Source organism: Ahaetulla prasina, chromosome 16 (genome assembly GCF_028640845.1).
Source record: "Ahaetulla prasina isolate Xishuangbanna chromosome 16, ASM2864084v1, whole genome shotgun sequence".
Lineage (NCBI taxonomy): Eukaryota > Metazoa > Chordata > Lepidosauria > Squamata > Colubridae > Ahaetulla > Ahaetulla prasina.
This window is the reverse complement of record NC_080554.1, coordinates 201,871-227,458: the sequence shown is the minus strand read 5'-3', so window position 1 is coordinate 227,458 and position 25,588 is coordinate 201,871. Positions and strand designations below refer to the sequence as shown.

The 25,588-nt window shown below is 55.7% G+C and overlaps 3 protein-coding genes across 11 annotated transcripts in view; 2 read left to right on the top strand and 1 right to left on the bottom strand.

Annotated features, from left to right (window-relative positions):
- The window catches only part of NDOR1 (NADPH dependent diflavin oxidoreductase 1), a 55,673-nt gene that overhangs the window by 4,375 nt on the left and 25,710 nt on the right, over positions 1–25,588 (top strand). Inside the window, exons 9-15 of one of the 8 annotated variants that reach the window (XM_058158948.1) lie at positions 609–829; positions 1,296–1,403; positions 2,385–2,499; positions 2,791–2,937; positions 3,494–3,615; positions 5,394–5,488; positions 22,696–22,849. In XM_058158948.1, coding sequence (XP_058014931.1) covers positions 609–829; positions 1,296–1,403; positions 2,385–2,499; positions 2,791–2,937; positions 3,494–3,615; positions 5,394–5,488; positions 22,696–22,717 — 830 coding nt within the window. In that variant the 3' untranslated portion in view covers positions 22,718–22,849. Of the gene's footprint in view, positions 1–608; positions 830–1,295; positions 1,404–2,384; positions 2,500–2,790; positions 2,938–3,493; positions 3,616–3,905; positions 4,213–5,393; positions 5,489–6,363; positions 6,815–7,065; positions 7,313–19,575; positions 19,683–22,378; positions 22,654–22,695; positions 22,850–25,588 lie in introns of those variants that run through there. The other 7 variants (XM_058158947.1, XM_058158944.1, XM_058158942.1 and 4 more) reach the window with 7 other exon arrangements.
- Positions 8,608–10,983, top strand: LOC131185944 (uncharacterized). The gene has a single exon (XM_058159002.1). The coding sequence runs from the start codon at positions 8,959–8,961 to the stop codon at positions 10,012–10,014; it is 1,056 nt and encodes a 351-aa protein (XP_058014985.1). The 5' UTR covers positions 8,608–8,958; the 3' UTR covers positions 10,015–10,983.
- Positions 12,341–18,612, bottom strand: RNF208 (ring finger protein 208). 2 transcript variants are annotated; one of them, XM_058159001.1, is made up of 2 exons: positions 17,645–18,612; positions 12,341–15,667 (listed from the first exon to the last, which is right to left on the bottom strand). In XM_058159001.1, exon 2 carries the CDS (start codon positions 15,027–15,029, stop codon positions 14,235–14,237), a length of 795 nt encoding a protein of 264 aa, XP_058014984.1. In that variant the 5' UTR covers positions 15,030–15,667; positions 17,645–18,612; the 3' UTR covers positions 12,341–14,234. The 2 variants fall into 2 exon arrangements, with proteins under 2 accessions (XP_058014984.1, XP_058014983.1); XM_058159000.1 differs by having other exon boundaries at positions 15,029–15,667; positions 17,645–18,598.

Below are 25,588 nucleotides of genomic sequence, written 5' to 3'. Positions count from 1 at the left end.
TTCAACCCAGGCAAATGGGACCCTCCCTCCTACTCCTGGTTGGCAGAGGAGTCATTTCCCTGCAAGTCTTTTACCAGCTGAGCGAGCTTGGGAATTCCCTCTGGCTGCCCCCCACCCTCCCTAAGCTAACTGGCTTCCTTGTGGGACAAGAGCACCAGAAATGCTGGCATTTAAGAGTTGGCAAGGGGTCTCAAGTGTTCTGTGAGCCCCTAAAGAATTCTAGTATCTCCAAATGCCAGACTCATTCTCGTTTTGATCCCATCTGGAATCTGTCATCTTGGACCTCTTGCTATTTTTCTGGACAATGTCTGATTAAAGAAATTTTAGGGGAATGAACCAACCAATTTTAATTAATTAATTAGTAGGATTTGCAGAAGTGAACAAAGCTCTATGACAGTCATTTTGAAAGGGATAAAATACATCATCTTGATTCCAAGTCAGTGGTTGTCTAAACTGGTGGGAGTGATAAAAGTCCAGTCACCATTGGTAGCTTTTATGAAGCCGTGGTGTTTAAGCAAGTGAGATTAGCCCATTTCACAAGGATCTTTTAATCCAGTAACCTTTCAGCCACCACAGTCCCGTTGATTTCTTGGACTCCTGCATTCCAGGCACGCCTCTCCCTGCTCCTCTGCCCCAACCATCCACTGTCGGTTACTTGGTCACCCACTTCCTTGACATAACGTGTATCCCTCGTCGCTCCTTCTTCGAGTTCCTGTCCCACTTCTCTCCAAATGACCTGGAGCAAAGTAAGCTGCAGGAATTCAGCTCAGCGCAAGGCCAGGAGGAGCGTTATGCCTACTGCAACCGGCCCCGCAGGACCATACTCGAGGTAGGCCCAGCCTGCTTCCTTTCTGGATCTGCATCCATGGGGAAGGGCTGCCGTTTGCTAGTTGGGAGGCTTGGTGAAGTTGGTTTGTCTTGGTCTCCCTGTCAACCAACACAACCGTGTTCCTCCATAAATCAAAATCACCTTCAAGTTCAGACCTCCCAGGAGTCATTCCCCTTCAAATAGCTTTGCACTTTTTGGTTACGTGGCCATGGGTTTTTTTTGGGAGAAATCCCATCAACTGTGCGGTGTTTGAGATCTCAGAACATCTACCCACCGAGCTCTGCACGTGCTTTGCTTTCTGCCCCAGTTGACCTCGTTCCATTAAAAAACCCTCCAAGTCCCCTGCATCAGTTTCTCTTTCGGGATTAGCTGCTTCAGAAAAGCCCCTTCCGGCATTTTTTAGTATTATTATTATTTTTTACTGCAGTTGAATATTACCAATTCTGCTCCTTCCCTCCTTCCCCAGGTCCTCTGTGACTTCCCTCACACCACTTGTGCCATTCCGTGGAATTACCTGCTAGACCTCATTCCACAGGTCAGGCCCCGGGCCTTTTCCATTGCTTCCTCAATACTGGTAAGAGAGCACAGGTGCTGGGCAGGAGCGGGGTGGGGGGTGGGGGAGAGGTTTGCTCAGTGCTTTGAACTGATGCTAAATGTATTTGGAATAAATGGATGCTTCCCCCCCCCCCGATTCTTCATCTATCCCCTGCATGTGGGCTGGCCTGAGCTCTGAATGGGAGTAAGGAATTGTCCTGAGGTAATTCCAGGCTGTCATTTCGTCTTGTCTTCATTTGTGAGGGTTTGTTGCAGTGAAACTGAATAATGGAAAGAATGCAAACAAGACAATGTGTACTTTCTTGAAGGAGAAGAAAAAAAGCTATTCAAGGAATGGAGGTCTGGAATTCAGTCTGAGCAAAGTTGATCTTGATTCTTGGGTAGAGGGAACAGGAATCCTGAGGCTGTGAACTCTAACCCTGGAGGAGAGGAGAGGAGGGGAGGGGAGGGGAGGGGAGGAGAGGAGAGGAGAGGAGAGGAAAGGAAGGGAAAGGGAAAGGGAAAGGGAAAGGGAAAGGAAAGCCAAGCCCCCCTCGCTTCCCCTGTGCTTCTGCCTCCTTCCTGAAAGTGGCGCTACTTGAGTGTAACTGACTCCCTGTCTCCTGGAGGAGGAGTCCCTTGAATCCAGGAGGTTGAAAAACATAAGGGGCTGCCCTGGTTCCTTCCCTTTCCCCACAGAACAAAAATGAATAAATAAAACTTGCATGCAGAGAGAGTTTGTCTGCCTGTGTCTGGCCAGTCCCCCAAACAGCTCATTGCTCAGGGGCACCCCTCTTTTCTTTTTTATTTTTTCTTTTCTTTCTCTCTCTCTCTCTCTCTCTTTCTCTTTCTCTCTTTCTTTCTTTCTTCCTTCCTTCTTTTTTTTTATTATAAAGGGTGGTGTTCTTTTTCTGCTGCTACTTTCTCCCTGCTGTTCCCTGCCCAAGTTCACTTCTTCCAGATCCCCCCATCCAGGGTCCAGGACTTATTCTGTCTCTGCCACCCCCCTCCTTTCTCCCAGGTGCATCCCAACCGAATTCAGATTCTCCTGGCTGTGGTGCATTACAAGACCTGTCTCAGTAAACCTCGGCGGGGCCTGTGCTCCACGTGGCTGGCCTCTCTCAATCCACAGAATGGTGAGTTACCCTGTTTTCGCGTCATCAAAATCTCTGTGGAGAGAAGGAGGCCTTGCTTTGCAGAATGCGGGAGGGGGGGGGCGTGGCGTTGCGGACTAATTATCTGTCACACTTGTGCGCCGCCCAACTCCCAACAACTCTGCTCACAACCACCAAACTGAGAAAATTGCAATAAAGCCCTTTAAAATAAGAAAGCTTTGTGCCCTCTCTGTTCGAAGACCCCAAACTGATGCTGGGTATTGAAACTGTGTCTCCTTTCTTTTCACACGGGCTCCTCTCTCCCTTTTTCAGAAGTGGTGCGAGTTCCTCTGTGGGTGAAGAAAGGGACGCTGAAATTCCCAGGGGAGCCAGGCGCTCCAGTGGTCATGATAGGGCCCGGCACTGGCGTGGCGGTTTTTAGAGCAGCAATACAGGAGCGAGTGGCCCAGCGCAACACAGGTGAAGCCGCTGTGGGGGACGAGGCAGACTTCTAGAAGTCTGGCCAATTGATCTTCAAGTACACCTCGGGCAGCAGTGAAGTGCATTGTGTGATCTCACCTGTAGTTTTCAGCAGGTGGCGCTGGGGGTGGCTGGGGACTTTCTGAAATGCTCTTTTGAAAGAGGGCGGCGTGTGGAAGAATTCAGTAACATTTCGGTTTTTTAGCAGCACCATGAATGGCTGCTGTTAGAAGTGCTGACTGTTCAGCTACTTTTATTCCAGCTGTCGGCCATTAAATGCACACCATGCCCTCAAAAGATTCGGTTATTTGCTCTGTCCACACTTTGGTCAGGCAGGAACTAGGATTGGCTCTGGTTCCCCGTCCGACATAACATTGATCACAGTGCTCAGTCAGTCTCCCTTAGACGATGGCTCTGCCCAGGAGGACCCGGCAATTACAAAGAGCTTATATCGAACAAGCCAGGTTACTCCTGAGCGCCTGGCCCTTCTTCCTGCCCAGTTGGCTACTCCGGCTTGTTGCCCTGCCTGATGCCGTCCCCATTTGTCTTCCCTCAGGAGGGAACTGTCTGTTCTTCGGTTGCCGAAACAGAGCCAGAGATTTTTACTGCCAGGCGGAATGGGAAGAACTGGTGAAGAGGGGGCTCCTGACGCTCTTTGTGGCCTTTTCCCGAGATCAGGTAAATCCCGCACGCGTAGCTTTGTGCATCGCCAAAGGTGTGTGCAGGTGTGTGTTTCTCAGCCAGGATTACCAAAATAGGCATCGAGGAGTCAGAACAGAAAGGGAGGGAGAGCGGGCAAAACGAATAGGCCCGCAGGCCATCCGGAAACTTTGCATTTTGGCTCCCATGAAATGGATCTGCACCAGATCGAGGAGGGCCCTGAAATGGTCCTTTAGAAGGCTGGAAGCAGGAGCCATATTTGCACTGGGTGTGGGGGAGCCGTACCATCTGCTTTTCCTCTGTCCCAGCTGCTTCCGTGGCTTGGTCAACTCGGCCCCTTCTGTTGGCTCTGGGGCCCCGCCTCACCTTGGAGAAGCCGGCATGTGTGGCAGGTTCTGGCTGAAGGTGGACAGGCTCCAGCCCTGCCTGGCCTTTGGCTGGTGACGTCCGGGCAGAAAAACACAGACACTGGTACTTTGGGTCACAAGATCCAACCGTCCTCCCGCCTCTTGCTTTGTTTCTCTGAAGCAGAAGGGGCCTTGCCACTGCCAGGTACGCTTAGCCTGCTGCTTTGATTCATTGTTGGTCTACACTGAATAAATACAGAACTCAGTATGCCGAGACTGTTGCCTGTTTCCAGTGCCAGGCGGGTCTGACTCCGGCTTCTTCCTGCATTAACTGACGAAGGATCTGTCTTTGTGGGCAAAAGGTCTCCAATTCTCTCCCTAGTGGCGGTATCAGTTTTTTAAAAATCCACATTACGGAAAGAGTCCTTCTCGAGGCTCCAGGTAGAAGTTACCTCTCAGGAAAGGAAATAGCATTGGGTCGGGTGCATAATAGTCCAGCTTCAGCCCTTGCCTCTGGCTTTACTTCTGTCCCATTTCTGCAAGCAGGTAGGGGAACCGCATAGTTCCTTCCCTTTTACAAATTCTCAGCTTGCTAAAAAGGGACTCCTGGCCATCTCCTTCCCCTTGCAGCATACTTTTAAAGCCCAGAGGGTTAGCCAAGCCTGTGGTCTCCCGGGACTGGTATTTTGATGTGGCTCATGCCCAGGAAGGGGTGGTACAGGGTGTTTCTGCTGAACGTGCAGCTTGGCTCTGGCTGAACAGTCAGAAAGATGTCTTCGGAAGAAGGCCAGGAAGAGAACAATTACAGGAGTGGCCCTGTGTCCTCACCCAGCTTCCTGCGGTGGCTGCTGGAGAACACGCAGTTGGTGTGACCTTTTTCTGAAAGAGGCTGAGCAAGCTTTGTGACTCCACACCTTTGAAGTACTTCCCTTCGTTGCCACCTTCCCAGGAACTCTGGTGCTGAGGCCGGAGTCCTGGGGAGTCCCTGCACAGGCACGGCTGGCCTGCCGCTCTCTGAGGAGCTCCGGTTGTTTGTTTCACCCAGAGTTGGATTTGGTTTTCCATGCTGTTGAGCCTCCTTAGCAGCATGTTCATTTTGCCCAGGGAACAAAGAAATGAGAGATCATGCCAGATTATAGTATAGGGAAAGCCAGATTCCTGCGTAAGAAAAAAGGAAGAATGGTGTTTTCCCTGCTTTGCACTGTATTTTTTTATTGTACTACCCCTGAACCCCAGCGGGTGCCTTCGTGTGAATAACCATTCTTCAACAGCTTCCCATTGTTCCAGATACCCCTGTTTGTGCTCCTAGGTGATTTTATCCTGAACCCAATTCTGAGTCTGCCAGGTTCAAGGGCTTCTGAGGGGGATTGTTGGAAGCAGCTCCTTCTTTCCCTCTGTGCTCCGTATTGGAGCCTAAATCGCCTGAGCTCTCATGGGGTCTCCCCACAGGAAGAGAAGATTTACGTCCAGCACCGTATCAGAGAGGAGAAGGAGCTCGTGTGGGATCTGGTGAAGCACAAGGAGGCCCACATCTACTTATCCGGGTGAGTGCCAGAAAGTGGCCTAAAGAGTTAAGCCGGTGCCCAGCCATCCTCAGCCCTGAGCAATTTCCGGCTCCCATTTACAAGGTTTTAGCATATCCGGCCCCTTCACCGGCAGGGCATGGAAGAAATCCCACTGATAGGCCTGGTGCATCGCACTCTGCGCTTTCCCCCGTTCCTCTTGGCAAGCACTGTTGGACAGAGGCCAAGCGAAGGACAGGAAGCCAGTTGGTAGCATTGAGTGACGCCAGAATTTAGACAAACTCGCATCACGGGAAGCCCCCACAGCAAAGTGGTTCACTTCGGGGCACAGCTAAAAGCTATTTTTGTTTACCCGGTCCTGTGGTATATTCCTCCTTTTCCCCACACACAAAGCTCAAGATGGGTTTACCCCCAATCCATAAGTTTGGAATTGCAGCCTAATCCATCACACCCTCTGGAAACAGGTCTTGGGGGAGCCTTGGTGCCAGAGATAAAGACTTTAAGGGTGGTTTTCTGGAGCAGAAAGTCCGAGGTCAGGCAGCAGCGCTGAATCGGTGGCCATGGCCTTTGGGCAGAGAGTTGGTCTTCTGCAATGGCAAGAGCTGCCGTCTGAATCGGTCTTAACACCCCGTCCTTGTTCCCAGCGTTGGGCTCCAACCTTGAATCCTTGGTTTTACGTCTGCATTGACTCCAGCTTGGTGGGGCTTCCCGAGTTTTTATGCGTGGGCTTCTTCCAACGTCTGGCCTGTTTGCATGCGGAGTGTGCAGCTTTGCACATATCCTGGGGAATCCTGGGCGGAAACGTTCAATTCATCTTCCTGCCCAGGCCAGGGTGGAGACCACATCAAACCCGTTCTGGGGGTAAAACAAGTTTTTTCACATTTCTGGAGATGCAGGCCAGCCTGGAGGATGAACTGGGCGTTGGTACGATTAGCCCAAATGCAGGTTGCACATCTGGAGCTGTCTCCTCAAAAGTTATCTGAAGTTTTACAAGTAATAACTGTCAAACATTCAAAGCAACTTCACTCGTGTCAAAAAAAGCCCCAAAAGCCTCTGGGGAAAGAAAATCTATGCCAGGATTTTCCGGAACGCTTTCCTGAATTGTCAACTTCCCTTTAGTCTTCCCCCTGCCCCAGATGTTTAAATATGTTTCTAGGATTTTTTTTTAATGCCTAAAAAAAGTAACACCTGCTGTTCCGACATTTGAGACTTGGTATTATTTTATACGGAATTTGCAATAGATTTTTTTATAATTTCTTGGCTATTATAAGCATTGATGTGGAAACAACATGCGGGGATGGGTGTACGCAGATTTGGTCCCAGTCTCCTCTTTCCATCGGCTTCTAAGTAGTTTCACCCGAAGGAAGGTCTGGCTCCGCCTTGGCCACAGCTGGAGGGTGATTAGATCCTGATCCGCCCTGGGGCGCAGTGGAGACTTCCCTGGTATCGGTTGGGCCAGGCTCCTTCTGCGGTGGGCCAGGCCGACCTGAAACTTTGCACCTCGCTGCAGTCCTTCTGGAGCTCCTGTGTGCCCACCAGGCCCTGATGCTCCGCTGTCCCTTCTTTCTCCTCCTGTTACGGCAACCCCTCTCTTCCAGAAACGCCAAGCAGATGCCAGAGGACGTGGCAGAAGCCCTGAAGTTTGTTTTCCAGTCAGAAGGAGGCCTCTCTGCTCCAGAAGGGGAGGAATATCTTGCCCGCTTGGCACAAACCCACCGCTTCCAAGCCGAGACCTGGTCTTGAGCTGCCATGGAATGTGGGATGGATGGGGAAGCTTCTCGCCAAGGACCAAATTGCTATAGCGGTGCGGTGATCGTAACCAATAAATCAAGCCAAGCCATTGGAGCCTATGACATCTCGGCTCTTGCCTTTGACCCTGAAGAGGGCCGGTGGAAGGGCTCCCCAGGGACACCTCCGGTCTCTTTTGCCTTGCTCCGAAAAGGGTTGGCAGTTGAGCCTGGGCCATGGAAGAAAACCCCGTGAAAGGTGCCCATCTGTAGCCGGGACCCAGGTTGAGAAGTCCCTCCTCCCTCTGCGTGCCTCCAGGGGTGCCTGGCACTGACCAGAGGACAGTGGTTTCCCTCTTGTGTGAGAAAACATGAGGAGAGGAGCCCCACCGAACCCCCTTAAATGATGTTAGAAATTCCCCTTTTGTAGCTTGCCTCATCGAATCGCCTTTGCCCCTACAGAGTTTGTGAAAATATTCGCTGGGCAGAGAATTTATTTATTCGCTGGGCAGTAGAATTCCATCACGGTGTGCAAAAGGGGGAACAGAAGGTTTTCTTCTAAAATCTGGGGGTCAAGAGGTCAGGGGAAAATGTGGAGGAAAGGGTGTCCTTTGAGTAGCTGCCCCAAGCAGCCCTGGAGGCTCTCAGGCCGGAACTGTCCCTTCCCAGCGAGCCTCTTCTTCCTTTGGTTTTTTTTGTTTTTTGGCCAGGCTTACCTTCGTTCCCGTGTCATTTTTGGGAGGTTTCTTGTCTTTGTCCCTGAAGGAACAGATGGGGTCCCCCAAGCAAATCGGGCCGAGCCTTTTGGTTAAGGTTGTTTGCTCCGGCAGCATGAAACAGCTGGCTTCACGGGCAGCCAAGCCCAGGAGGTTCAATGGCCTGGCCAGTCCAGCCTTGGGACTCCACCAGATGTCCCAGCTCTGCCCTCCTTCTGCTCCTCCCCCCCACAATGAGCAGAGAAACTTAGGCCGGGCCCTGCTGCCGTGTGTGGAGCTCCTGCCTGGAAGTGGCACGTGGGTGTCAATGGAGAGCTGGGGTTAAAAAACAAGGGTAGAGTTTGCTTCCAGAAGCATCAGCCTCCTGGTCTCTCGGTAGGATCTGTGCAGGAATGTCCGTGCGCCACAGCGGCAGAGAGGACAAGAACCGAGGTGAATAGGGAGACGGGCTGAGCCTTTCTGCCTTCATTGTGCTGCTGGCAGTGATCCCTGTGAGCAGCAAAGGAGACCCTTCCCTTCAAACAGGCAGCGCTCAGCATGGCTGCTGCTCAGAGCAGAAAAAGGCAGCCCAGCCCAAAGCGGGAGTAGCCCAGCTCCTCCAACAGAAAGGCAGCGGCCCTTGTGCTGGGGCGTCATCTCGGCACAGAGGAACAGAAGCCGCACCCACCAGCACTGCTGCCCATGGAGCAACCTAGATGGTCCTACCTGCTCAGCCAGCCAGGCCCGGCCCGGCTCCACCCCTTGGCCTGCAGCCGACAGAAAGCTGCTCCACCCTCCATTCAGCGTCTGGTCTTTATTGTCGCAAGTTGAGAGGATCCCAGCTGCTGCCAGCCTTCCTGCTGGCAACCATTTGGGTCAGGCAACTCAGCCGCAGAGCAGAGGGCCGTGGAGCATGCGAGGCAGCAGCCCTTCTCGGGCAGGAGTTTCAAGCTAGGTGAGATGGAAGCCTGCCATGTCTCACGGGCAACTTTGGACCCAAGAAGCAGAAGGCAGCAGCTGCTGAGCCACTTCCGGACTGCCTTACTTTGAAGCTGGGAGCAAGACAGGGATGGGGACAATCCCTTCGGATTCAGCCCTTGGGGGGACAGAGCCAGCCGTTCTGGTTCTCCCCGAGAAGGAGGTGTCTGAGTTCAGGGCTGCACCCTCCTTGGGCAACGTTCAGCAAGGCTTGCTGCAGGAAGAGCGGACTGGTGCCCAGCTTATAGAGGATGGCAGTGAGGGCAAAGGGCCCAGGACTGAGCCAGCAGCAGATGACCTTTTTGGATCCGAGGGGGAGGAGGAGGAGGAGGAGCCAAGTATCGCTTCCCCTGTTTGGCATCCGAAATTTGGTCTGGGTGAGCTGGGAGTGGATTCTGGAGAGTCTCCTGTGACCGAAGAGGCCTGTGGCCCAGCTAGGCTTGCAATCCTTGGGCAGGAGGAGGAGACGAACCGCCTGTCAGGAAATGCGCCCCAGCTGCCTTTGGGGGAAGAGGAGGAGGAGGAGGAAATGGAAGGGGTTTGCCTGCTGGGCCTGGGCAGGAATGCCCAGGGGGCCGTGGTGCAATCCTCCTGCATCGAAGCCGAGGACCCTGTGGGGGGCGACGAGCAGGAGTGCCCCATCTGCACTGAGCTCTACGACCAAGACCAACGCAAGCCAGCCTTGCTCAACTGCAGCCATGTGCTTTGCAGTCAGTGCCTGCAGGCCATCCTTCAGGCGGGCAGTGCAGCCGACATTGGCCGCGTGCGATGCCCCATCTGCCGCCAGAAGACGCCCATGATGGAGTGGGAGATCTGCAAGCTGCAAGAGGAGCTGCTCCTGCTGAGCGCTGCCCAGGGCCCAGCGCCCCCCGCCTTCAGTCCGCTGCCGCCCCGGCAGCCCGGGTTCTGGGGGGGCCTAGAGCACCACTTCCACGTCCGCTTCCACACCAGCCGCGTGATGGGCTTCTTCCCCTGCCTCCGCTATCCAGCCTGCCTGGTGGGCGGCCTGGCAGAGCTGGAGCGCCGATGCCCCTGGTGCTACAGGACGGCTCTCTTGGCTCTGGCCACAGCGGAGATGCTGAGCCTCTTGCTGGTCTTCCTGCCCATCCTTTTGCTGCTGCTGCTGTTCCTCATCTTGGACAAGTAGGACTCCCACTGGCCTGGCTCGGCTCCAGGGGGCTGCGAGTGAGGGTGGGGGCCACCAGCACAGCCTGCAAGCAACTCCGGACAGCTCTCTACATGGCCACCCTGGGAACTGAGCATGCCATGGCACACCGCCCACTCCTCCACCAAGCAAGAAGCCAGCTCCTTGGGAAAGGAAGCTTTGGAAAGCAGAGGACGGTGGCATTTGCAGGGGGCGCAGCTGAATTGGAGATGGCTCTGAGTGCCTGGGGAAATGGGCCTTCTTATCTGTGTCCAGCTAGGAGCACCTGGCCCACCTTGAGGCTGGGCAGGGGGTCTCCCAGCTGTGGGGGTGCAGCAGAGGGAGGGGCTGTCCCTGGGGCTCAACCAGCTGAGCTCTTGGCAGCATGGCGTTCTGTGCTTTCTGAGGAAACTGGCCTTGTTTGGCCCATGCCAGCCCTCTTGCCCAGGTTCTCCCCGCGAAGCCTCTGATCCTTGCTCCCTCTGGGGGCTTCGCTCTGTCCTCCGCCCAGCCAGCAAAGACCTGAGGCTGGACAGGAGCATCTGGCCTGGGTGTCACAGGGAACGGTTGTTGCTGCCGACAACATCGTCCTCATTGTCCAGATGTAACAGGGCCGAGGGAAGAGAGGGAGCTGCCAGGCCATCTGGGCAAGCAAACGCACAGGGTTTCTGGCTTGGCGTGACTCAGCAGGTGCCAGGCGCCCTCTGCTTGCTTGGTGGAGGAGGACAGAGGCGGGAGCGGCTGGCACGGCCTGCCCCAAGTGGAGGGGGAAGAGCAGGTCAGCAGCTGCCCAGAAGCCCGTTGGCTATTCTGCTCCAGGAGCCTCTGTGGATTGTCTCTGGCAAGGAGGTTTTGCAGCAGCTGCTTCCCCAGTCTGCCCACCTGGAAGACCCCCGTGCCCCTCCCTCCTGTCCCCCTGAAAGGCAAAACACCAGGTCTCTGGGGCAGACTCACATAAAGGCTTTCCAAGAATGGCTGTCTTGCTTCCAATCCTTTTCTAGCAAGGTGTGTGACTTCCTTCCTGGTCAGGCGTCCTGGAACCGACTGCTTAGTGAGCAAATGTGGGTCCCTTCAGGGTGACCACCTTGGGGGGGCTCTCAAGTGCCTTCCCTTCCCTCCAGGACGGCAGGGAGAGCTGGGCAGGAAAGGGGAGGGGAGGGCCTGGCTGGGGGAGCTTGTTGCTCAGCCACACACGTGAGCTTTGTGGCCTCAGGAAGGTTGAGAGGAAGGAGGGGCTGCCTGCCCCAAGGGCCAGAGGGGGAGAGGAGGGGCAGGGTTAGGGTTAGGCCAGATGGTGCTTTGACACTGACCCCAGACAGAGCCTGCTGTCGCCCAGAGTCCGGCAGCAGTGAACTCTGATGTGTGGTGTGTGGAAGTATTACGGTGTGGTTTCTTAGAAGACAAATAGAGTGCACACCTGGTGACCCTGGAAGTGCTGTTTGGTGTGTGTGTTTCTGTGAACCGATTTCCAGTGGCTCTTTTGCCCTGCCCTGACCACCCCCAACTGCCACACCTTTTCTAGCCCGCCTCCCCTTTTCAAGCACTTCTCACTTTATTGCAAAGCTTCAGCAAAAGAACCACTTCCTCTTTCCACCTTGTGGCAAGATCTTTGTGGAGGAACAGATCAGAGAAACGGTGGGGGAGGCAAAGCAACCCCCCCCCCGAGGTTTACCTTGAAGCTGTGGGTTTAAGGTCAGGGTTTAGCTGGGTACCTTGAAGCAGGCAGGAAGCTGGTGCAGAAGAGGAAGAGCTGGCAATGCCCAAGCCTGCCTCGGCCTCCTTGCCAGACATCAGGATAAGAGGGGGAGCTGCTTCCCCAGAAAAGGGGGCCAGGGTGTCAGAAACCACGTTGCTGTTCTCCTTCCCCCCCCCTTCGGTTTGCCCACCGCCCACCTCCCTGGTCCTTCTTGCGCAGGGTGGGTCCCCGGGGCTCTTGGGTGATGGGTGGCTGCCTCTTCAAGGAGATGACCCCTTGGAGACCCACTGGAGGAGCTCAGGTTTCACAGCTGTTCCAAAAAGTACTGGATGAGGGGACGAACTTGCCTTGCCTTTGGATCCTCCTGTTGTGCTGGTTGATTAGGGCAAGGAAGGTGCTGGGCTCTTTGGCTGCAGGCAGAGCGAGGGGTCAGGTGAGGAAACCCCACCTCTGTGACCTAGGTTGTTCCAGCCCCAGACTGCGAGGGCTCTTTCTGGGTTGGCCTTTCTCCCCCACCTCCTCACACACACAGACCGTAGCTGCCTCTCTCTCTCTCTCTCTCTCTCTCTCTCCACACATATGAATGGAAAGCACATGTCTGTTTTGGTTCAGGAGCATTCTTTATTTAGATTTGGCTGAGGGTTAAGGAGACCACCAGGTATAAAACAGGATCTTCATCAGCCATCTTTTCTTCTGGGTTGGTGGTTGCAGCTCCCTCTTTCCCTCTCCTGTCCATCTTGGCTTTGGGCAAAGCTTGACAACCTACCCGAGGGACAAGCGGCTGTGGGCCTTTGGCCAAGCGAATCCCAGACCTTTCTTGAGCCAAGGTGTTCCTGGGAGGTTGGACAGGAAATGCCCAGGCTGCCACTGAGGAATTTTGCCTTCCTCAGCTCATCCCTTGAGATGGACCCAGGGGACTTGGCTCCCCGTCCTTTGCACTCTTCTGCGGAAGCGAAGCCGAAGAAAGCCTGGCTAAGACAGCTCTGCCCTTTGGCCGATGTGGGCATCCCTGGCTGGCAAGAGTCAACGTCCCTCTTTGGAGGATTTGTTGGGCTCCCACCAGGCCTTGCTCCCAGCCCTCCTCATGCTGCGGGTTCTCCAGATTTTGAGCCCGGCTTGTCCCAGGGATGCCCCTTTGTGGCCCACTGCCAGTCATGGCCGGCCTTCCTGGTTCACTTCTAGAAAGACCCACAGGGCAACGGAACGTGGTTGTAAATCTCAGCTCTCCCAGACCCACAGGCACGTGGGGCTGAACCTCAAGAGATGGGTCACTAAGGAAATGCCCTTTTCTCTGATCCTGGCCTTGTGCAGGTTGGACTCGGATCAAGTTATGGCTTTTTTTTCCCTAGCTTGGCGCAGAATGTTTTGCAAGACTGGCACTTCCTCCCAGACCAGCCTCTGCCAGAGGAAGTGGGTATCCTCTTCCCTCCAGCCCGATACTGTCATGGCATTCCAGTGATCAAACTGCATCGGCCGCCCACTCTTTGCCCCTTCAGTTGGGAAGGTCTTTTTCATGGACCGAGGGGTCTTTAGACACAAAGGCTGTTATCAGCCTGGCTACAGCTGGGGAGTGGCCCACACCCTGTCTGCTCCTGAAGTCGCCCTAGACAGAAAAGAGCACCTTCCTTTTCCTAGGAGGAGATTCAGTGTCACAGGTGGGAGGGCGCTGCTGCTTGCCAAGCCTAGAGCTTCCATTGCCAGGGGCACACCTTTCCCTTTGTCCCAGGAGACGCAACGCAAGGATCACTGCGCTCTCAGTCCATTTTATTCAGCAGCAAGGGCTCAAATAAGATGCATTTCTGAAACAGTGCTGAGGAACGCATCCTCCAAAACGAGGATTAAAATTGTACATTTGTTTTCCGCTTCCCTTAAGAATTTGCGTCGGGAAAATGGGGCGATTCTTTAGGAATTCCTGTTTGCAACTGGACTTCAGTTGGCAGCACGGAGTGAATTTACAACGCTTGGCCGCAGAAACAGAAGCTTTGGCAAATAACTTAAAACTGGCGTCTGCCTTGTTTTCCAGCACAGGCCCCGCCTGGCATCGTTTCTGTATTGTTCCAGGGTCCTGCCTTGGCTCGTCTTCTCCCAAAAACCACCCTATTCTCCCCTGCCAGGACTAAGCCATGAGCTGAAAGGAAAGAGATCCAACCCTTGAAGATCCAAGCCAAGCCAAGTGTGGCTTAGGGTCTCTCGGGATGCGCAGAAGAAGGGGAGGTGAATGGAAGGGGACGGCAGTGGGCGGTCGGATCTCCACAACGTTTCCTGGTGGCTCTTCCAACAGCCACACCCGGGAGCAAGCCCTCCTGACCAGGAATGACCCCCAAGATTACTTTCTCTCCTTAAAGCAGCAGCCATCCCAACTCAAGGGGCGTCTGCAGCCAGGTGGTTGCTGATCCTGGAGGGCCAGTCTGGTCGGCCTGGGCATCTCCCAGTTCCTGTGGAAGCCACCCTGTTCTCCCTCACGCAATCCCACTGCCGAGGCCGGCGAGAGACTGTGGACAGAGCGGGACAGGGGCAGACACACAGCTTACATGATGGTGCATGAAGAGAGCGGGTTCCGGACATGGCAGGTGCAGGCTGCCCCACAGTACTGGCGGAAAGTCTGATAGCAGCTGCGGTCGGTCTCACTGCTCCACTGCGCCTGGTTGGCCGAGAGTGCTTCAGCCGGCAGCCTGTTGAGGATGCTGGTATTGACCGCCAGGGCGGCCAACCCATAGTCGGTGAAGAGCACCGTCTCCCTCTTGCATGTGGGGCAGGAGATGAACTTGTACTTAGGGCAGGACTCATACAGGATCTGCAGGCATTCCTCGCAGACTGAATGCAGGCAGGAGAGGATGCGCGGACGCTTGTTGGTGAAGTTGTAGGTGTGGCCACAGGTGGGGCACTCCAGGGGCTCGGAAGGAGTGGAGGGGTGCAGCACGTACTGGTTGACGATCACCTCGTCCGAGGCTTGGCGGTGGTAGCAGATGTCGGAGCTGCCCTTGCGCTGCCCTGGATACAGCCGCTCCCGCCGGGGTAGGGGCGGGGTCCGGGACAGCCCCAGAGATCCCGGGTTGTGGTCTAGGGCTGGGATGTCGCCACAGGCCTGGTTAACAATGATCTCGGACTCCGAGGGCCAGGCCCGCTTGGCAACCAGGGGAGGGTCTCGGCGGGGGGCCGGGACATAGCGTGACTGGGAGCTCTGCAGCTCGGAGAACTTTTCAGGGTGGATGATCTTCATGGCCTCCATTTTGATGATGACCTGCTGCCCTTTCAGACATGACATGAGGAGGCTCTTCACCTTCCTGTCCGCGGCTCTGTGTCCTCCGAAGGCCTCCTGCATGAGGCTAGATGGGGCTTGCGGCAAGCCGGGCTTTGAACCGGGCGCGGACCATGAAGGGGCAGCGCTGGAGGGGGACAGCAGGGCAGAGACGCATCCTGCACCAGGGCTGCCAAAATGGCTGCGGCCTGGGCCTTCCACGCTTTCTGAGCAAGACAGGTTGCAAGGCCAGGGGCGATATCCACACCAGATTTTTTTTTTATGCCCACGGATTCAGCTCTTTTGGGCAGCAGGGCGTTGGGCCTAGTTCCCAGGGAGGGTGCTTGGCTGTTCCTGGCTAAACAGCAAAGAAAGGAGGCCGAGAAAGGGGAGAGAGCGGGCTGGTGGGTTGTCTTCTGCCCTGCTGGTGTGGCTGAGCCCACTCGGGTGAAGAGGAGTGGATGGAATGCGGTTGGAGTGTCCGGGGGAGGCCTGAGCGCTCCCTCCCCTTGCGCCTTGGTTCCTGTTTATGTGTGGGGAGATCCTAACAACGCTCAAGAATGTGTTTTGCAAATTCCTGAGCTCTGACGTGCACTTTTCTCAGATCAAGTCCCAGGAAAAGGCCCCCAGGTGGGGCAGATCCTGCTCAGGTGCCAGGCAGAGGGTTTGCTTTGGAGGAGCTGCCCCTTCTTCACTTGGAACTGGCTTGGCCCTTCAGACCCCTGGAAAACAAAGCAGAGCAGTGCATGTCACTGGAGGGCAGCATTTGTGGGTGCCTTTGCTCCCCCCACCCAAAAGCAGCAGATTGGTGCAATAAAACCACTTGTCAGCTCTAAAAGGCATTCAGAAACTGGGTATCCTTTTGAAATGCCAGCAATCCCGCCCAGCATCTTCTTGTCCTCTGCTGCTCAACTCCCCACTGGCACTTGTCGTTTTTTTCCTCTGTTGTTCCCTGACTTATTCAGTGCCTCTTTCTTTTTTGTGTATTTACTTTCTGTGGGCTAGGAGCATTTTTATTCTCGTCTGCCTGCTGCTCTGAAGCAACCATGCCAGGTGGGGCTGTGGGGCTCTCTTCACTCAGCACCGATGTCTCTGACCTTCCTACTCAGAGATAGCAGGGACCAAATAGGGCACCTTCTCTGTGCCAAGCATCTTATCTGGGCTTCAGCTACCACCGCTCCCTGGAGAGAGGTCTGAGGGGTCTGGAGCTCTTGACTAGGTCTGGCGCTCTGCAAGACATTTTTGAAACCTCGGCGGGGGGATGGTGGGCATACACAGGGCCTGGGCATCTATGTGAAAAGATAACCCTGCAAAAGACCCTCCAGGCCCCAACTCCGCACTCCGGACATGGATGGAATGCAAGGCTGCCTTGGGGGCCACATGGAAATGTTTCAAAATGAGCACTGGACTCTGAAGGCAGGTCTCCCTCATCTCTCTCTCTCTCACACACACACACACACTGGGGAGAGGATGGGACGTGGGCTCTGTCCACGGCTGCCAGGAACAATCTGCTCAGGCACACCAGCCAAGTTTCCAAACTGCCCTAAGAGTCGCTGGTCCTTCTGCATTTGAGAGGCTCAGCCCCAGCTCCGCGTCACGGATTTCTCGCTCTCAAGCCACAACTTGGCCACGGAGGCCGATTGCAACTGCAGCCGCTTCCTCTTCTGGGGGAATCTGGGAACTTCTAGAGGCCAAAGTTAGCCTGAAAATTGTCTCTCTCAGTGGGGGCCAGGGTTCGTTTAAAGACCAAAACCGGGGTGGGGGTGGGGGGAGTTGTTGCTGAAGAAAGCAGCCTGCACTGAACAAAGACTGGGATGTGGACCTCCGAATTCCTGTTCAGATCTTGCATGACTTCGTCCAAATGCAAATCTAAGGGATCTAAGTGACACGGCTGGTTAAGGTTCACCCAGGGCAAGCCAGGAGGCATTGATGTGAACTAACATTTTAGGATGGAAGCTTCTGAGGCAGAATAACTTAATGTGGCAATGCAATTGTGCCAGTTTTGAAGTACTGGCTCTTTAGGAACAAAGATGGGGAGACGAAGGTGCCATGAGGTGAGAGCACCGGCCTTGCGTTTGTTCCAAGCCCTGCAAAGGAAGGAGCGAAGGCTCACAGCTAGGAGCAACCTGGAGTTCTCTGCCCACCACTCAGTTGGCAGATGCCTTTGGGCTACAGATAAGCTGTGCTGGCAGAGCAGGAGGAGGAGAAGAGGACTGGCTGGCGTCTCTGCTCTGCCACAAAGCTCACTTATCCTTTCAGCTGCTGCCGTCAACGGAGCAGCTTTTGGGGGCTCACAAGATCCTGCATCCTGGAGCAGAAATCGAGGCCACTCCAGTAGGTGGGCACCCCAAAAGAGACGCTCCTGCTGGCCCACCTCTTCTGGGTTGCAGAGAACACCTTCCTGAGGGTGATGAAGGAAGGACGCTAATGGAGGAGGAGTTCTGGTGGCGTCTTTTGAGGGAAAGTGCCTGGCGAATTCAGGTCAAGGTGGCTGTGTCCACCACACTCCTTGCAGAGGCCCAGAAGCCCACCATCTGCTTGTCTCGGGCAAGCCAATCTAGGCGGCTGCCTTTGTAGAAGAGGCTGCCGGTGGGGCCTCACTATTCCGGGGGCCCGTGTTGTTTAGGCCGAGGCAGATGCTCAAGCCGTCGTTCGTGGGCATCCCCCCACCGCCCCCCATCGCGCTCCCAGATCCTCACCTCCGGCAGTTCCCTCCCGGCTGTCCGGGAGCCCCGGGCATACTCCGCGGCTGCCTCCTCAGCAAGCTGGGCGCCGCTCCAGCGGTTCGGCCGAGGAGCAGGTGCACGGGGAGCGGAAGACGGGTCCTCCGGCTCAGCCGATGCGCCCCGTAGCCGGGAAGGCGTGGAGGGGGAGCGCCCGGCCCTCGGTTTCCTAGCGGCGGAGCGGGATGCTAAACTGTGCCCGGCCGCGACTGGTACCCAAGAGAGGCCGCGGCGGTGGTGGCTTTGCCTCCTCTCCGGCAGAGCCGAAGGCCGGAGATGCGCGGGCTCTGCACGGGGATGCCTCGGCCCGAAAGCGACGGGGCCCTTTGCTTCTGGTCGATCGGGAAACCTGCCTGCCTGCCCTGCCGCTGCCGGGTGCCCGCGGCCGCCGCCTCGCTCCGTCCCCCGCTCTTTCCGCAGTGAGAGCACTGCAGTGATGCAGGCAGCCCCGCTCGCTCGGCTCACGTTTCCCTCAATCAGCAGCCGCCGCCGGCCCGACCTCGCGGGCTGCGCTGCCTTAGCGCCCGCCCGCCCGCCCGCTCCTGCCAGCCGCGCTGCGGAGAAGCTTCTGTCTGCAGGTCGCGCAGGAAAAAGAGGCTCGCTGGCCTCTGCTCCGCCTTCGTCGTCCGGCCGGCCGGCCGTTGCGAAGTTTCCCTTGGAGGCGGCGGCGGTGGCCGTTGCAGCAGCTTCCTTCCGGCTGCCGGGTGGGCCTCCCCTTGCAGCTTGGAACGAGAGACATGCGGGGTAGGTCGCTCTGGAGCCCAAAGGGCAAAGCAGAGGCCAAGGGGCCTCCAACCCGGAGCAGTTGGGCTGGGCAGAGATGCTGAGGAGCCCAAAGGAGAGGAAGACGCCCTGCAGCAGCAGCAGCAGAAGTCCCCAGGCAGCCCTGGGTGCTTCCATCCACTGTTGCTCAGCTGGAGCAGAGGTCATGCACTCCCCTTCTTCAAGCCCCCCCCCTCCGTGACAGCCATCCCAAACTTGCTTAGCATGCTCTCCCACCCACCCCCACTGGAAATAAAAAGAGGCACTTGGCCCACTCCCTGGTGGGAGGAGGGGCAGCCTCCTTTCCAGCACCCCAGGCGCCCTTCATGCTCTTTCCACTCCCCAATTTCAGGATCCACCTTGCAGAGTTTCCATCTTGATCTCAATAAGAAGAAGCTCACTGAATCCCTTTTAATCCCCACCTTTTTTCCAAGTTCGTAAACTGCTTGGAAAATAACATAAGCAGTAAGACTACAATAAAAGTGGAAGGGGGTTTGGTCCAGGGTGCTGTCCTGCTGCTGAGCAGATGCCTCCTCCAGGGCCCTGCTGGGCCTTGCAAAAAGTTATTGAGGGCGGGGTGGTGGTGGGAGATCCTTTTGTTCCCTGTGGGTCTGTACCCCATGAGTCAGGGGACATCGAGAGAACATCAAGAGCAGGAAATTCGCTTTCACTCTCTCTTCAATAGGAATGGTGGAGGCTATTTTTTTCCTTTAAAAAAGTGGGAAAAATCATGATTGTGAGATAGCAAAACCATGGGAGAGCCACAACTGACAGGCTGCTTGCAATTGGTCTGCACCTGCACACACACCTTCCCTGTCTGTGCTCCCCCCTCCCTCAGTTCATCAGAACTTACTAGGGAAATCTCCCTGCCTGCTCCCTCCCTTTTCTTCCCATCCGGCTCTTCAGTTTAAGCTCAGCCCTATCCTGACCAGGTCTCCTCCTGAGGTGATGCTCGTCCGATGTTCTGAACAGGGCATTAAAATAGCACCAAATGCTCTCTTGGAGGTTGTTTTTGTGGGTCACCTGGCAGGATGATTCCCTTTTGTTAACATTTGTGAACCCTGTTCTGAAATGAAAAGCCTGAGCTTAATGTAGCTTTCAACGGCCTTTTCAGATAACCTGAAAACAACCAGTGGAATCTCCTGTTTCCAAAGTTGGCCTGAGCTGGCTGGCAAAGTGGCTGGTGAAGGAGAAAGAGGAGGACGATTGGTGCTTGAAATTTCCCCGGCTTCAGTTCCCGAGGCAGCAGATGGTGAATACCCCTGTCTCTCGGCCCCACCTGGAGTCTCCTTAGTCCCAGCTGAGGAGGATACAGGGAATTCGGCTTGCTCCCAATGGAAGGCCACCTGCCCTTCTCATGGAGCCTGGCTCAGCATCCGCCCCCTTTCCACCCCCACCCCCGGCTGTGTTTGGGATCTTTGCACAAAGCTGCCTTGTATCTCCAGTCTTTCAGTCTCCCTTGGCAGCCCCCTGCCCTGCCCCACTGGACATTGTGAGGGGGGATCTGGGGGCTGTGAGCAAAAGGGCGCTCCCAGGGGTGGGCCTGGCAGACGCCATCTTTGAAGAGGGACTTTGAGACAGGGCAGCCTATTTCCGCCGAGGCCCCATCCATAAATGAGGTATTATTTTTTTCCTTCAAGTTGTACTAAAAGTTTTGAGTGTTATTGATGCATTATGTTTCCCTTCAAATCTAATAGCCTTACTCATATGAAAATATGCACAAATTTAATTGAAACTGGTTGGACTAACCAAGTGAGGGCAGGAAATGATGCCCATTTAACTGAAGCATGCTGCACAGGCTTAAGGTCTGCAAAGGGCAGAGGGCACCGTCTTTTCAGCCAGAATCTTCCCTGGGGAAGCCAAGCCAGCCTTTTTGCATTCTGAGGAAACTTGCTCTGACTTGGTACGATAATATTAATAATGAAAATAACATTGCTGCTCCCGATCATGACTTGTTGGGCTGGGAAATTTGCTAAGTATGACTAAGAGGCAGGACTAGGGTGGAAACCTCACCACTTGTGGGGGGTGGGGGTGATAACCACAGGGAGGGGCCCAGGAGGCGGAAGTGCTGGTTCTGGGACAGGAAATCCTCAGTTTCTCCTCCAGCCGGAGGAGACTCGATGGGTGGTCACAATGGCTGGCTTTCCTCCGCCCCTGGAAGGGGGCAGAGGCAGCTGGATTGGCCCCGAGAGAAGACTGCATGACAAGGGCCCAGGGAAGCTTTCACAACACTGGAGAAGGCCCTTCCTTTGTTGGGCTGAAGTGCTGGGCCTGAGTAGGCCGAGCCGTCTCTTTGCCCTGAGTTCTTGTGCTTTCCGGGAGCTGTGAGGACAGTGTGGCATAGTGTTGCACGGTGACCCACTTTGGGACCCAGGAGTGAGGGGAAAGTTGCATTTTCTTTTCATTTTATTTACATATATGCATTATGCTGTTTCCTTGTTTTAAAAAAGTTATACCTCATACTGTATGTAGCAGTTCTCCTAATATGTCATACAGTAGTAAGATAGTCATATCATGCAGTTTATCCATAAGATTAGTTAACCTGCTGCCTTTTAGATAAAACATCACACACACACACCCATAACCCTCAACTCTCAAGCATTGGGATGGAGAGGGGAAGCAGGCCAGGGCTAGGGGAGGGCTGACCCCTAGCGTTGGCTCTGGGGAACAGCACTTGCCCTGCCTGCTTGCTTGCCTGTCCCTGTCCCGAGGCAGCCCCCTCGGCCTTTTCTGTGTCCCCCATCCCCCCCCCGCCACCCCCAGCAATCCAGCCTCAGGGTAGGAAGGGGGAGCCAGGCGCCCTGTGGGGGCAGCGGAGACCAGGGTTTGCTGGCTCAGATCTGTTTAAGGCCTTTCCTCTTAGAAAAAAGGCGCCGGTCGCGGGGGGGGGGGGGGAGGAATGGCCTCGACCAGGCGAGCCACTTCCAATGGGTAACGGAAATTTCGAGGGGGCATCCTTAGCCCCCTGCCCGGTGGGCCCTGGGATCTTTTGCCCCTGCCGGAGCCCTGCGATCGGTGGCGAGGCGCAAGCAGGAAGGAGGGGGCCGGGTTGTGGAAGATTTCCTCGGGGGCCCTTCTCCGGGGGGGCGGGAGGGGGCGTCGCCTGGAGGTTCGCACGTCGGGGCTCCTCCGCACCCCCGAGGACGAACCGCTGCCGGAGTCGGGTGTCAAGGAGGGGGCCGCGGAGGAGGCTTTCGCGGCGGAGCTGCTGCCGCTGCGCGTGGAGCTCCGAAGCGGAGGAGGGCTGCCGCGGGGCCCGCCCGAACTTTGCTGGGCGGTGCCGCTGCCGGCTCCCGCGGGAGAAGGTGGCCCTGCGGAGGCTGGGAGGGCGCGGCCGCCGGGTCCCTCCCTGGCTGGAGGCGCAGCAGACGGTCAGCAAAGAGGGCACCTCTTCCTCCCGACGATCCTGCGAGGTAGGTCGGGGGCGCGCTGAAACCGACTCTTTTCCCCGGGCAGCGACGGCGAGGCCGGGGTCCGGGGCTGGGTGGGGGCACCGGGGCTGGGTCGGTGCTGCCCGAAGAAAGCAGGCAGGTACCAGAGGCGTCCACCTACCTGTCTGTCAAACCAGGGAGGTGCTGGCCTGGCAACCTGGGGCAACCCAGCGCTTCCGCCGCTGAGCACGCTTAGTTTAGAGGTAGCCTCTGGGTCGTCCCAAGGGCAGGAACCCTTTGCCTTTGGTAGGAAGAAGTTCCACTGGTGCAGCTGTTCCCCACCCCCACCAGAAGCCTGGAAAGGACTTTCCAGATCCAAGCATGGGATTTGCAAAGAGAGCCCCGTTGCTGGAGACCCTTCACTTGGGCGAATGTCACCAGGGGGGCTGCCCACCCAGAGAAACAAGGTCCGCTGGTTGAAATTCAGCCTGTTGAATGTTGTTGACCAAATGCTGGAGACCAGTGACAGCCTGCTGGCCCCCCCCCCCCACTTCCTCATTTTTTTTTACTTTCTCAGTGCCCAGGTGAAGTTGGGAAGACCAGCGCTCTAGATTTGGGCAGCTGTCCAGGCAACAGGAGGAGCCCCAGGCCACAAGGCAGTTAGTGCTTTGGAAACAGGGACTGTAATCCAGCCTCCCCCACCCACCCCCAGCCACCATGCCCCTTTCTGTAGTCTTCTCCTGTCCCTCTTCCAGAAGAAGTGGGGGTGGCTGGTTCCTGACTTCCGCTGTAATTTTACCAAAGTTAGTTTCAGTTTGATTCTTGTAATGCCTCCTTTCTTGCTCTGCAACACGGGAAAATTGCTGACAATAAAATCTCCTTTTTGTCTCCAAGCGTTGGTTCTTTTCTTTGGTGACTGGACAAGAGAAGCAGCAGCTGGGCAGGCCCAGTGCCCCACCTCCTTAGGGGCTGCTGCAGCCGCTGCTCTTCTAGGATTGTCAGCAGGCAGAGCAGGCAGCCATGGACCAGGGGTTCACCATCGAAAACCCCTATGCCAGCGTCACCATTCCGCGGGCTCAGCTGAAGGATGACTTCCTGAGATCCTACCTGGGGGAGGACTTCAGTCCCGGTGTCTTGCCCTCCTGCTCGGCAGTCCCACAGAAAGAGGCAGACCCAAAATCTCCCTCTCTGGCTTGGAAGGGCCAAGCGCAGGCGGAGTCGCAAGCCAGACCCACCAATCCCTACGCCAGCCTCAAGGTGCCCAGGGTGGATGCTCCGGAGCCCTTCCGCTGGAAGAGCCATGAAGAGGCCGCTCCAGATCCCGGCTGTTGTGGCTGCTGCGGCTGCTGTTGCTCGCCTTGCTGCAGGAAGTGCTGTTGCATCATCTCCTAATCGAAGAGCAATTGAGGCTGGCTCAATGTAGCTGCATTCATCTGCCCCACTCCCGGCCACTGCCCTCCCTCTGCCAGAACAGTTGTGCCCTGATGCCCGGGAGGCCTAAAGGAGCGGTCAACTTTTCTTTCCCCCATTTCCCTTGAGGCAACATGGGCAGCAGAGGAGGGCTGTCTGGGCCAGCATTCGATGAAGAACAGGGAAAAGGTTCTCCTGGCAAAGGATGATGAAGAGTGGACATGGCCCTAACCCTGATCTGGAGTTGGGAGCCAGATTTGCTCCCTGTCTACGAAGACCAGCCAGAGCCTGCAGTGCCTTCCCTTCCCTTGGGCACATGGCCTCACCCCCTGCCCTTTCTCTGGAGGGGAGTGGATAGAAGACGAATGGAGCAGACACTGGATGGGAGGCGGGTGTAGCTGCCAGTGGCTTTGCTGTGTGGAAGGCTGACCTTGTTTGCTCAGGGTGCGGCCCTTAGCCTCTGCCCTTTAAGGGAGGTATGGTGAAAGTTCTCTGTCAATAACCAGGGTCATAAAACATGTCCTTGCCCAGCCAGCATGTCTTCCTGGTGTTCATGCTCCCCACACCCCCACTGCTCCTCCTTTGCCTGGTCTTTCTGCATCCTGTGGAGGCCTTTCCATTTTCCTTATCTTCGCCCAAGGCAGCCTGGCTTGGGACCTGCTTTGTGAGCCTCCCAAGGACACGCACTCGGAAGGTCACCCATGGGCGTTCCTTGGCACAGCCCCAACAGGGCGAGATTCCACGTCTGCCTTGCCAACCTTGCCTTGCCACCCTTCCTTCATGTGACACCCTGCCTCGTTCTCTGCCATGCCGTGACAGCCCCACCTGGCTTCCCTCTCAGACTCGCTGGCAATGGAAGCCTCTGCCAGATGGAGCATGTGGCTGGGGAACAGGTGCCTGTGGGCTTTGGGGCTGCTTCTCCGAAGCCGCAATGGAGGAGCTGGTTTCCTGAGGCCTGGAAAGCAGAGCCCAGCTCTGAGCCAAGGAGAAGAAACAAAACACATTGCTGAGGCTGATGGGACAGCAGCGCAATAGTGCGCAGTAAGAGGAATGATGTTGCTTTAGATTTCTGCACCGGCCAACCCACGGACCGCCAGCTCATCCGTTGGGAGGTTTTTCCTGAGCGGATTTTTCAGTTCCTTCCATAGTGGTGGAGCGCCTCTTGTCTGGCCTTCTTCAGTGGGGGACATTCGGAGACATTTCTGCCTTGAGAATGGCCCATATTGAACTGTATTACGTAGCCAAGCATCAGCACAGGAAACGTTTTATGACATTTTGTGTTACGATAATCGTATGTCACAAAAAGTTTTATAAAATTTGCCAAATTTCAATTCCACTGGAGTCATGAGTTCTGGATTTCAGGCACATCCTGTAAATTAGTCCATTTGAAGTACTTGGTCCAAAACGTTTCGCCCTCCGGTCAGTTTCGCCCAGTTACGGGAAAGGAATCGGAGACGTAGGAGGAGGAGATTGACCTGGGTGTGCCAGAGGGGACTCTAAGCTTCCTTCCTTCCTTCCTGCTTGTAACCAGCTAAGGGGAGGGTGGGTTTCAGCAGGTTCTGACCAGTTCTGGAGAGCCGGTAGCGGAAATTTTGAGTAGTTTGGAGAACTGGTAGTAAAAATTCTGACTGGCCCTGCCCCCATCTCTTCTCTGCCTCCCGAGTCCCAGCTGATCAGGAGGAAATGGGTATTTTGCAGTATCCTTTCCCTGGAGTGGGCTGGGAATAGAGATTTTTCAGTATCCTTTCCCTGGAGTGGGCTGGAAATGGAGATTTTAAACTATCCTTCCCCTTCCACACCCACCAAGCCACACCCATAGAACCCGTAGTAAAAAAATTTGACACCCACCACTGGTTCAGATGGAGGCAGAAATTGGTCAGCACATAAGCAAGCAGCAGAAGGCAGGCAAACATTTACCACCTAAGTGCTTCCCACCCACTCCCAGGAGAAGGGCTGACTCTCATCCCTTTCTCCCCCCTTTCCTCCCTCGCCCTCCCTCCAAGGTCTCATGGGTGCTGTGCCTCCCTCCACTGAGCCCATTTAAATGAAACAGCACCACCACCACCCCACCCACCCCCATTCCGTGAAAGGGTTGAGGAATGTGGCTAGGCGGGTGCCTGCCCCACTGCTGTCTGTCTGTTCAGGAGGAAAGCAGGCAAGAGCGGGCTTGCCCTGGGTCTGGCACACACAACCGTTGGGCCCACCGCAGCGTTTTTTTCTCCATCGGCCTCCTGCCCCATTTCTTGTCTCGCAATGAGGCTGCTTCATGAAGTGAGGCATCATAGAATGTCTATGCCCCGTGTGGGCAAGGCTTTGCAGGGTTGGCACATGGTCTGATCTTAGTTATTGCAGCCAGAATGGAGCAGCCCTTCCATTG